The sequence below is a fragment of the Pediculus humanus genome, genomic scaffold (genome assembly GCF_000006295.1).
Source record: "Pediculus humanus corporis 1103172107541 genomic scaffold, whole genome shotgun sequence".
NCBI lineage: Eukaryota > Metazoa > Arthropoda > Insecta > Psocodea > Pediculidae > Pediculus > Pediculus humanus.
The window spans coordinates 385,379-398,367 of NW_002987156.1; the positions used below are offsets into that span (position 1 = coordinate 385,379).

General features: G+C 26.4%; 1 protein-coding gene across 1 annotated transcript; it reads right to left on the minus strand.

The window, feature by feature from the left end:
- Window positions 1–9,453: 9,453 nt before the first annotated feature.
- On the minus strand, window positions 9,454–10,056 carry Phum_PHUM191930 (uncharacterized protein; the record flags this gene model as incomplete). The annotated part of the gene is made up of 2 exons (XM_002425277.1): window positions 9,454–9,652; window positions 9,734–10,056. 2 exons carry the CDS (start codon window positions 10,054–10,056, stop codon window positions 9,454–9,456), a joined length of 522 nt encoding a protein of 173 aa, XP_002425322.1.
- Window positions 10,057–12,989: the final 2,933 nt, after the last annotated feature.

The following is a 12,989-nucleotide window of genomic DNA, read 5'->3' on the forward strand; positions in this document are numbered from 1 at the left end:
ACATACACACGCACTCACGCGCACACACACACATATTTTTTTTTGTTTCTCGCGTAAAAGTGTGTCAAAAACTTTTTAAGGAAACTATTATATATAAAGTGTTTTAAAAAAAATATGCCTGGAAAAATAATTAATAATAAATAAAAGACATGGAAATTTTTTTTTTTTTTTTTTTATTACGTTTCAAACTTAAAACATTATTTTATAATTTTAAAATTATGAATGAATTTTCCGGGGGGGAGGGGGAAACATTAAAAAAAAAAATTTTATTTTTTCCGGGCAATTTATTAAATATAAAAAAAAATTAAAATTTTTAATTAACGTTAAGAAAATTATTATTATTACGTTTTAAAAACCGTCGTCATCATCATCATCATTATTTAATTTTAAAAATTTATCGTTTGAAAAAATGAAATCTCTGCTGGAAACTGGAAAGAAAGTGAGAGAAAGAGAGAGATAGATGCAGGAGTAAATAGTTTTTTTCGCCCCATTATTTTGGACACCTCAAACCCGGACCCCAAACGTTTTTTTTTTTTTCCATTCCGGTCGTCCCAGTGACCCAGAATCCGTTTTTTAAAATCCTAAGAAAACCAATTTCGCATGGGTTTAAAAAACGGCGAAACGGTGTCAACTTACGATTTCCGCGATATCTCGCACGTGTTAAACGATGACGTAAAAAAACTCAAAGTTTATATTTTATACGTCACGGGTGACGTCATCGCTTACCATGGCAACGTCGCGAGTTACGAATCGAAAGAGTGCAAGTCCGATTTTCATTTCCCACTGGAAAATTACGTAATCGTCGGAAGGCGTTTGTTATTTTTTTTATATTGAACCCGATTGACCCGACACGTGTACGGACTTTGAACTTTTCTCGTTTAGGGAAAAATTGAAAATCATTTTTTTTATATATTATTTTTCATATGAAAATTACTATTATTATTATTTAAAAAATTAAAATTATTTTTTCCCCTATTGGAAAACGTCACGGAAAACTTAAAATAATAATAATAATATATAATAATAATAATAATGATTAAAAAAAAGTAGTAAACGAAATTTGTTTGCATTAAAAAACAGTTGGTAATGTTAAACATTTCGTAGTAAAAATAAAAAATAACATGGAAAAACAAAAAAAAAAATTTAAATTTCTTAAGTTTACGTCATAATCGTGAACTTTGACACCGGATGAGAGGTACCTTTTTTTTTTTTTTTTATAAAAAAATAAAATACTCGCAAAATTCATTCGATATTTTAAAGTTTAAATAATAAATTTACTCATTTAAAAACTTTTCTTTTTTTTTTTTTTTTGTTTTGAACGTGTGAATTTTTAAAACTGGGTCGAACAAAAATTTTCTCTCAATTTTCTGACAACGACATGTGTGCGTGTGTGTGCGTGTGCGTGTGCGTGCGTGTAAGAATTGTTGTAATTCAGGGCGTTTAAAAACTTTTACGATAAATTTTTTGTACCGAAATCTTTAATAACAAAAGAAATTCGAATGCTTTCTTTCTTTCTTTCTTTTTTTTACAAACATTTTTTCCTCTTCTTCTTTGGATTTTCCTTTTCTTTTTCTTCTACAAACTCAAGACAAAGTAATACAAACAAATACAAAGTAATCGTTTTTACGATTTTGTTGTTGTTGTTGTCCTTTCGAAAACAACAAACAAGATGGTGACAACACAATTTATTAACGCGTTTGTTTCGAATCGAATTCGAATTTTCCCAATTTCAATTAAAATCAAATTATTAAATTATTGATAAGAGATAAAACGAAACACGTGATAATACGAATCATTGGAGGTTCTTTTTTGCGATGGAAAAAAAATTATTAAATCTATTATTATCACACGTCAATTTTAATTATTATTTATTATACTAATTTAAAATTATGATGAATTATTAAGTAAATAAAATTTATTTTTCTAAAATGGATGGACATTTTCTTTTATTGTAAACTAACAAAGGTAAAGGGCGTCGTCAAGGCCCTTTTTTCCTATTACTCTTCCTTCCTTCCCCCTCCCCCCTCCTTTTCAACCCTATTTGATTATTTACGTTGCAAATAACGCACGTAATAAAATTTTTTTTTTTATTTTATCGTTCAGGAAAACATTTTTTCCAGATCTTTAACATTTAAATTTTTATTAGGCGCCATGGCCGTATGTGTCCATCCACCACGTGTGAAACGTGTGGCAACAAGACGATCGAACAGTATAAAAAAGTCGTCGTTATCTAAACGAAATATCATCGGCATTGTTATCAATTCACCCGCGAAAACAAAACAAAATAAAGAAAAAAAAATATTTAATAAAAACTCATCGGGGTCATCATTAGAAACAATAGAACAAAATGGCGTGAAAAATTTTTTTATTAATAAATTTAATTATTTATATAATTTTATAAAAATAAAAATTTATTATGTGATAATGTGATAAAAATAAAAATTATTAAAAAAAAAAATTTTATGTAAAAAAAAATAAGGTAGTGGATAATAAAAAGTAAAATTTTTCCACGCGAAAAAAAAGAAAAAGGAAAAAAAAAAAAAAAAACGCTCACACACATATTGCTGTAAAACGTGATGAAAACTTAAAACTCGTACACGTGATTTAAATTTTTAAAATCTACTAGGAATTTTTCCTTTCTCCCCCGCCACCGCACCCCTCTCTCCCGGTTTTCCATCGTCTCCGTTGTTTTCCTTTTTTTTTTTTGTTGAAACTAATAATTTTCCTTTTTCTTTTTCACGAGACGAAGACGAATTTTCAAACGTTTCTTATTAATTCCCCCCTCCGCGTCTCCTCTCATCCCCCACATTCCCAACCCTTTCTTTTCACCCTCCGAACGTTTCACGTTTATTCGTTTCAAAGATTTTGAAAAACAAAATTTTTTTATTTACACTATGACGTTCGACGTTTAATAAATTTTAATCGAATTTTTCGTTTAGGGTTTCATTAACGTGAGTATACATAATATATATTTTTTTTAGCAAAAAGATTTTTCTTTTATACTCAAATACGTGAACGATAGCAAAATTATTTTAAAGAGGATAGCAAATTGTACCGACGCCGGAAACGAAAACAAAAAAAAATTTAAAAAAAAAACGATTAAAAATTTTTGGCAATCATTTTTTTTTTTAAATAGAAATAAAAATAAATAAAACGGAAATGTATGTACGAAAGACCGGAAATTGATTAAAAATTTATTTACAAAATTAATAAAAACTATTTTTCTTTTTTGTAATTATCAGGTACGATTAAAAAAAAAAAAAAAAAAAAAAAATTAGGTCAAAAAAATGGTTGAAATTATCTAAAGCAGGTCACGTTAAAAAAAAAAAAATCGTGATTTTTTTTATTGCACATTAATAATTTTGCCAAGTTTCGCATTTCCAGAGACTTGACTTTATTATTATCATTATCATTATCATTATCATACATCATCATCAGACATCATCAAATGTTTATGGAAGAAAAAAAAAAAAAAAACCTCAGGGGTTTATTAAAATGAAATTCCAGGGCAATTAAATTTTTTTTTTTTTTTTTTTTTTAGTTAAAAAATTGACTCGAAAAATTGAATGAAATTATCGGGGAAGCGTTTGTTTATTTGTTTGTTTGTTGTCTGTTTGTTCCTGCGTCCTTTTATTGTTTTACTTGTGTGTGTGTGTGCGTGCGTGAGTGTTCGAATGCGCGTGGGGTATAAAAAATAAAAATTTATTATTGATAAAAAAAAAAAAAAAAAAGGAATTTTTTTTGTTATATTATTATTCAGATTGTTTTAAAACAATGATTTTTCAATCATTCATTCATTCATTCATTCCTTCATTCAATCTTCCAATCAATCAGTCATTCATTCATTCATTCATATACTTTTCAAAACGTTAAATTAAAATATTTTTTCGCTTCGTTATGACGATTTTCCAATGACGACTTTTAAATTTTAATCTTTCCCTCTTTCCCCTCACCCCGCCAATCATTTCATTCAATTTTAAATTTGATTCATCCCTTTTTTTCAATCAATCAATCAATCATTCAATCAAAACAAAAAAGAAAATTTCTCGCGTTAAATTTTGAAAGGGTAAAAAACTTTGTCCTACTTTTTTTTTTTTTTTGTTTTTATTTCTTAAATTCTAAAATTTTTATTACCGTTAAAAAAAAAATTTTTTTTTTTTTTTTTATAGCTCTCGACCGTTCTAGTTTTTCACAAGAGTTTCCCGATTCCCCTCCCCTCCCCCCAGATCGAAAACTTTAAAATTAAAAACTTGTTCCTTTTTTTTTTTTTTGCCAATAAATCATTTTTTCTTTTTTGCAACAAAAAACCTGAACAAATTTTCAATTTTCCTACTACAATTTCGAACAAAATAAATTAATTAAACAGATCTGGAATGTTTTTATCAAGTTAACCTAATTATTATCATTATTATCACACATAAACAAATCGAAATTTTATCATCATCATCATTACCGTCGTCACAATCGTTATCATCATCATCATCATAGTTTCCATATATTGTTGTTATCGTTTTTTCCCCACGAAAAATTTTCTTTTATCAGACGTGAAAATGGAGTGTTTGTGCGTGGGGGGGTGAGTGCGCCTGCATATGCCACCTTACGAATACGGATGCGAGAAAGAGATAAAAAGAGGAAGTGAGAAAAAAAAATAATAACAAAACAGAAAACAGAAAACATTTTTCGTACGTTGCTCCCCCGGTTGTTTAGAATCATAAAAATAAATTTTCTTTTTTTTTAAAGGGAAATAAAATCAAACGCTCGACAAAACAAACAAACAAACGAACAAACGCACAACACCACGACAATAAAAAAAAATCATAAATAAAAAAAAAAAAAACGCGCGCGTAAAAAAAATTTTTTTTTATTTCCTTTTTTATTTCTATTTGCATCTTTTTTTATACGCGAACCCCCCCTCCCCCCAAAAAAAAGTGGAATTCACGTGTTATTTAATCTTGCGTTAACCTTTAACACCTTTAATAAATAAATAAATTTTACGCGCGTTTTTCTTTTTTTTAAATGAAAACATAACGTTTGTAAAGTAGTGAAAAAATATTTACAAAAAAAAAGAAAAAAAGTTGTTTACCTTTACCGTAAGTTAAACAGACACCTAATAATATTTAATCCTTCCGATCAAAGTTTTATTTATTACTTTTTACCATTACCGTAATTATTATTATTATTATTATTATTATTATTATTATTATGTCCACTATTAAACACGACAAGGCTCTTATTTGTCGGGGTTATTATTATTATTATTATTATTATTATTATTATTATTATTATTTATCAATTGATGATGAAATAAATGGAAAAACGGGAAACAAAAAAGTTTTTTTTTTCAAACGACAACTTTTCTTTTTCTTTTCTTTTTTTTTCTTTATCGCTCCAAAAAAAAAGAAATTTTCTCCAGTTTCTCTCCTGGAATTACTCTACATTAAAAAAACCTTTCGTTTTTCCTCTTCTGGCAAATTACACGATAGAAATTTAAATTTTCCCGCCATTTTTCACCGACATTTATTTATTATCCTCATAACGAATTCGTAGGTTATCACGAGGAAAATTTGTTTTTTTTAAAATGATTGACCGTTAGGAAAAGTCCTTGTTCCACGTAAAATAAAAATTATTTATTATTACGATTAAATATTAATTATTTAATTCTAATTATATTAAATTCTAATTATATTAAATTAATATAATAATAATAATAAAATTTTCCATAAATTTTCCATTTAGTTTAACGAATTTAACCCAAAAAAAAAAAAAAATGGCAATGAAATACGAAAATTCCGTTTTGTCGTCGTCGTCGTAAAAATGAATGAATTTTGATAAAATCAAAACCGGATATGGTTTAAAAAAAAAAAAAATTTTAAAGCAGACGATATTTAAAAAACAGGAAATAAACAAATACGAAAAAAATAAACACGTCGGTCACTTTCAACAAAAAAAAAAATTCTTAGAAAATTATTAACTTTTAACAAAAAATCCTGGAGTGGGAGTACAAACTTCGGGAAATTGCGAGGGGGGAGGAGGGAAAACTTCAGATGTTGTAATTCAAAGATTTCCAAGAAATTTTTAACAAGTGAAAAAGGTAAAAATTACTGGAAAAACAATTTTTTTCTCCAGAACAAAAAAAAGATACGTATATTTACGTAAACTATACGTACTTTAATCGAACTTGTAAAATTTTTTTTTTTTTTTTGGAGAAAATAAATTAAAATATCATATCGGCCGCCATTTTGTTTTTTTCCTCCCGCGTTTCCAATTTTCTTTTTTACAAAAAAAAAAGCAGAAAAAAGTAAAACCTCTCCATTTTCCATTATTTTAAATTTACTTATCTTTCACAATAAATGTTTACCGTAAGATTATCATTATTATTATTTATCATCTGGATAAATATCATAATAAGATTCCAGGATAATACACTTCCTGAATAAAATAAAATAAAAAAAAAAACAAAGAAAACCTTTTTTTTCTTCTTCCTTTTCCTTTTTTTTTTCTAGAATTTTCAATCGTTTTTCGGTGTGAATGACCTCACACCTTTGTTTTATTTAAAAAAAAAAAAGTCAAAAGGTTTTTTTTTCCTTTCGTTCTTTCCATTATTTTTTTGTTTGAACCTTATGATTATTAATATTTCACATTTGAAAATTTCGGAAACAAAAGTTTCCGCCATATTGTTGATATTCATCGGTTACTGGAAAAAAAAAATCGACAAATTTTTTTTTTTTTTAATTTAAAAAATGCTGGACAAAAAAAACCGTAGAAATTATTAATTTTTTTAATTTAAATTCTTTTATTTATTAACTACAAAAAACATTTCACTACAAAAAAAATGTTGTAATAATAATAATAATAATAATAGTAATAATAAAATTTTAAAATTGACCGATAAATTTTATACATTTGTAAATTTTATATTTTGCCGGCATTTTCTTTTTTCTTTTTATCACTAAAACAATTTTTAATTTTAATGTTTCGATATGTGTAGTCAGTCGGAAACGGAAACAGAAAAAATTAATAAATAAATTTTTTAATTTATTTATTTCCGGTTGGCGACATTTTTCCCTCTCTCGATCTCACCGAGTGGCGAATTTACACTTATATCATTATCATTATCATTATTAATTAGTCTGACAATTTATTAACGTGAAAAATAAATAAGTGGTTATCGTCGTGTCTACAAACGGGAGGGAGGGGGTGTGTGGGCGTTTTGTTTGTTACTTTTAATTTATTTTTTTGCTACGAAATAATAATAATATTTATGAATTAATCACGTCTGAAACTTTTTTTCCTCTCTCTCTCTCTCTTTTCCTACCGAGACCCTTTAAATCACGTGTTTAGTATATATTTAGTAAAAAAGAACGGTTTAGAAAATAAAAGTAAAATTCTAATTCCACTTTTTGTAATATTCGTTTCAAATTTTCGAACGTGGCATTAGTTTCAATGTAATCCCAACGAAACCGTTCGGAAATTTTTTTTTTAAAAATAAAATTACGACAGAACCGTTAAACTATAATTAAGTACTCGTCGTAATCCGACACAATTTTTCTGTGTTTTAAGTAAAAAAAAAAATTTAATTCAAATTCTTTAAATAATAATAATAATAATAATAATAATAATAATAATAATAATAATAATAATAGTTAAAATTACCGTACCGAGGGTGTGGTAACATTTTTTTCTTTTTAACACGCTCCGGTTTATTAATTAAGTGTCACAAGAAAAACTCTCCTCCTCCTCCTCCTCCTCCTTTTTTTACGACATTCTTTATAATCAAAATTATTTTTAAATCCACGTATCAAAAAAAAAAATTATTTCACCGTGATGAGAATAATAATTAATATAAATAATAATAATAATATAAATAATAATAATAATAATAATTGTACACGATAACTCGATACACGAACCCAATGAAATACCTTCAGTATTACAAAAAAAAAAATTATTTAACGACAATTCCGACTGGAATAACAATCGAAAACAACAACAAATTATTATTATTATTATTATCATCATTATTATTATTATTATCATCATTATTATTATTATTATCATCATTATTATTATTATTATCATCATTATTATTAGATAATTGACTTTAATTTCTTTTCTCCAAAAACTGGAGAAAATCTTTTTTTATAAGTAATTAATTTTATAAAACAATAATTGAATCGCGAATATTTATTTGAATGTTTTGCCGGCAATGTAAAGTCACTACGAATAAATCGATAGATCTATCGATATATCGATCCATCGAACCCCAACTCATAATAATAATATAAATATATGTATATATAAAAATGATTAAAACTTTATACAATATAATCATAACAATATGTAATATTTATATATTTATTTATTTAATTACGCCCAAAAAAATTTTTTTTAAAAACATGCAAACGTGTTTATATAAATAACGCGCGTAAGGTAAATACTCGTTATTACGCCGCGTACAAATACGCAGCGTATCGATTCATTCCATTATTAATTAACAAGTAGTAAATAAAAAGTAGTTTTTTTTTTTTTTTTCTTGTCGATTACAAAAGTTAAAATTACAGTTTTATTATTATTATTATTATTATTATTAATTGGTAATAAGTATTAAAAAAGGTAATTTTTTTTAAAATGGTTGTTTGTTAGTAACAATTTTGTTTGTTTTTTCAATTAAGGAAAAAAAAAAGAGGAAAAGAAAAAAAAGTTTTTTCATCGTCGAACTTCCTTTAAAAACAAAAAAATTTATTATTATTATTATTATTATTATTATTATTATTATTATTATTATTATTATTATTATTATTGATGTTTAAAAAGTTTGATGAACCTTTTTTTAGTTTCCTTTCTTCCTTTTTATTGTAAAAAAAAAATTTATTATGACGGAAGTTCGTTCGATGATAATTTTTTTTTCCCCACCGGAATTTTATTAAATTTTTTCATAATTAAAAAATAATTATAGTGTTATTATTATTATTATTATTATTGTTTTTATTAGTGGTGTTGTTGCTGTCGGCGGCGGTTGTGGTGCCGACTGCAGCGGCGACGGAAAAATCATAACGAAAAAAAAATTTTCCTTTTGTATTTCCGACTCTTCCGATTCGTTTCCGTTTTCCACACTTGTAATTAAAAAGGCATTGAATATATTTTCCTTTTGATAAATAAATCCAGGATTTAATTAATCAGTGGCGTAGGCACGCAAAATCACCGAAAAAATTTTTTTTTTTTGAAAAAACGGAAGTGTCACAAACCACGACGGAAATCGTAGTAAACAATAATGATTTTTCTTAGTTGTAAGGCGCTTGATAGATTTTTATTCAACCGAGAAAACGTCTCTCGTTTCGTTTACAACAATTTAAATGAAATAATAATGATAATTATAATAGTTATGAGCGATGATTATTATTGTCTATACAACATTTCCCGAACAGGAAAATCTCTGTTAAAAACTTAACACGTTTAACCTCTTGAATATTGATTGTTATAACATCCTCTCGTGTTTATAACTTTTAAAGTCGGCAAACCGGAAATACCTCTTACGTATGTATGCGTTGCCGGTTGCCTAAGAATTTTTTGCGGACTTTTTTTACATCTTTTGTCTTTCGCGATGCTTTCTCTCCTCTCGCTCGAATCTTTCGCTTGAGAAATATTAAAACAACTTAAACTTTTAGAATTTATATTTAAATTTTTAAGTCCTTTTCTCACGTTCGAATCCGAGGGTTTATAAGATTCGGCAGACGACGAAGATGACGAAGCGTAAGATTCGTTTGACGACGAATGACTTCTTCTCGTTTTCTGTTGGTCCGTTTCGTTTGATTCTGATGAATCATCGTTGCTGCTGTAGGTATCGCTTCCGGATGAATGATGATGCCTGTTCGACGTTGTAAATTTTAGGCACTTTTTATTACTAATCTTGTAATCTTGTAATTCTTTTTCCGCCATTTTCTTATTTTTAACGACAACGTCTCTTCCGTAATTATTATTATCTATTATAACGACTCGTCTTTGATTTTTATAATAATAATCACAATCACATTCCGAATTTATTTTACCGTTTCCCATATTGTTTTTCGATATGCTAGAATATTCTTCTTCTTCTTCTTCTTCGTCGCCGTCGTCTGAACTCGTGGATTTATATTCTTTCGATTGACGGATTCCTCTCCCAATTTTTTGACTTATGACACGAAATAAATTAAATCCTTTGAGTGAACGATTCGGTGATGGAGATCTCGATGATAATTCTCCACTTTTAGCACTTAAATAATACGAATCACAAACCACAACAACCGAATTTTTTTCCATTATTAATATTATTATTATTATTTATTTAATAATAAAATTTTTTTTAACAATATCGTAAATATATTTTATTTAACAATAAAGTCACAATAACGAATTAATGTAAACGTTACGAAGATTTGAAACCTACTGGAAAATATTTTCCTACGTTTTCCGTTAATATTTGATACGAAAACGTTTTTGGCGGTCACGAAAAGGTTATCGTCTACCCTCAGTATTTAGCTTTCTTCTCGTGCGTGTCATTTACGAAGTTTCAGCGCCGAAGCAAAAAAATTTTTAAACCTTTTCGGTTAAAAAGGTTTCATGCAACAATTTTCATCATTTTCATGAAATTTGAGTTAAATTTTCAAATAATTATAAATTTCTATTTATTGTAGATGACCGAAAGGAAAAATAAAAATTAATAATAATAATAATTAATAATAATAATAATAATTAATAATAATAATAATTATAATTATAATAATAATACGTCTGTCGGTTTAAAAGAAAAACAGTAATGGACGGTATACTTTGCGTGACAATAATTAATTGTAAGAAGGATAATTTGATTAAATTATTTTTAAAAAACAAAACAAAACGACGACAAACGCGTAAACGTGTTTGTTTCAGTAACATTAAGAAAGTTTGTCGTTGCATCGTTTGTTACCACCTTTGCATTAATTCCAAAAAAAGAAAAATTGCGATTGTGTTAATTGTAGTGCAAGAATAATTTTTATAAAAAAAAAAAATACAATCACGTGATTATTTATAAATTGTACGAAAAAAACAACAAACAAACGAAAAAATAATGATTTTTTGAGATGAATAAATTATTTTTTTTTTTATAAAAAAAAAAAATTTTTTCCGTTAGTTTTACGTACGTCAAGCTTTTAACAAACAAACAAACAAACGATTGTAATTTATTACCAAATTTTTTAAATAACAATCAAGGGCATTTTTACATTAACAATAAAAATAATATTATTATTTATAATAAATTTTTCGTGTGAATTTTAATATTTTTAATTATTGTTTGTCCGTTTGTTTTTCTTTTCATCGATCCCTTCCTCCCTCCCCGCCCCCCTCATTTTTTTTCGGAAATAATAAACAAAAAAAAATTATTTAAACAATAAAACATATGTTTCACGAATTTAATAATTTTTTTTTTCCTTTAATTTTTTGGAAACAAATAATAATAATAATAATATACAGATAGAACGGTTTTGCTTTTAAAGGTAAAAGCAACAAGTTTTCAAAGCACATGGAAACTCCGTGAATCAGATGGAAAACTGGAGAATCGGAGAATCGTGTAATGGGAGGAAAACTGGAGAAATTTTTAAATTCACGTTCTCGTATCGTCAGTCACGGTCTCCGACAACAACAACAACCACTTTTTCTTTTTTTTTTTATTTTACTTAAAAAATTATTATTATTATTATTATTTTATTTATGATTGAAATTCTCAAATTGTAAAAAAAAAAATTAGTAAACAAATTTTTTTTATTTTAACATTTTCCAAATTGATGATGATAACGCGATAATATCATTCGATTGTTTCATAAAAAAAAAAAGAAACGCCTTTTTTTGTAATAATAATAATAATAACTTTTAATATTTTTATTTTATTACCATAAATAATTAGAAAAAGGAGCAGCAGAAGACGTAGAAGAAGAATGAAATAAGATGACGTATTAAATTGCCCTTTCTCTCGTTAAAAACTCTTTAAATGGCTTCTTTTTTTTATCCCGGGGGGGGGGGGGGTAAACGACATCACGCAACATTTTTCCTCTTTTTTTTTGTAAAACAGGAAACAGAAGCAGCCAAATTTTTCCTTTACAAATAGAAAAAGTTAAAGAAAAGAAACCGAGAGCAACCGTTTAAATAACGTGAACATGAATAAAAGTCATCAACTCACATGAAAACGTTTAGACATTTTAATAAATCATCACGTTTTGCTAAACACATGTTTGAATACAAATAAAAATTTTTCTTTTCTTTTTTTTTCATTTGCGTGGATGCGTGCGTGAGTGCGTGCATGAGTGCGTATCAATCAGAAAATTTACGTAAAAAAGTATATATTTTATTTTAATGTACGTTTTTCTCTCCGCAGAATAAATTATTATTTATAATTTTTATGATAATTACTTTTGGTTGTAAATTAAATTATTTATATACGCAGGTTAATATAAGGAAGCGAAATACCAACAACAACACCAACAACAACCACGACATGTGAAACGATGACGACGATAACAATTATAATTAAAACATTGTGATAAAATTATTTTAAAAAATTAAATTAAATTAAATTTTTTTTTTTTTGGAGAAAAAACTCATAAAGCACGACAAACAAACAAACAAACAAACAAAGTCACATTACCCTTAGAATATAATTGTCTTGTTTTGAAGGGCGTTCGGTTGTTTACTCTTTATTTTTTTATTACTATTTTTTATTTTTTATGAAAACTAAAAAAACGGAATGTTTTACCTTCAGGATACATATCCTGAACCTTCTTTCTTTTTTTTTTTTAACGTTTAATTAAGAATGTATAATTAAATCGCGTTAAATCTTATCACGAAAAAAAAAATTCAAATCGATAATTAAAACGTGGAAGAACAACAACAACAACAACCACAACAAAAAAATAGATAAATTTCCGAGAATGATTATTCATTTTAATTTTTTTTTTTTTGCCAAAAAAAAATAAAAGAAA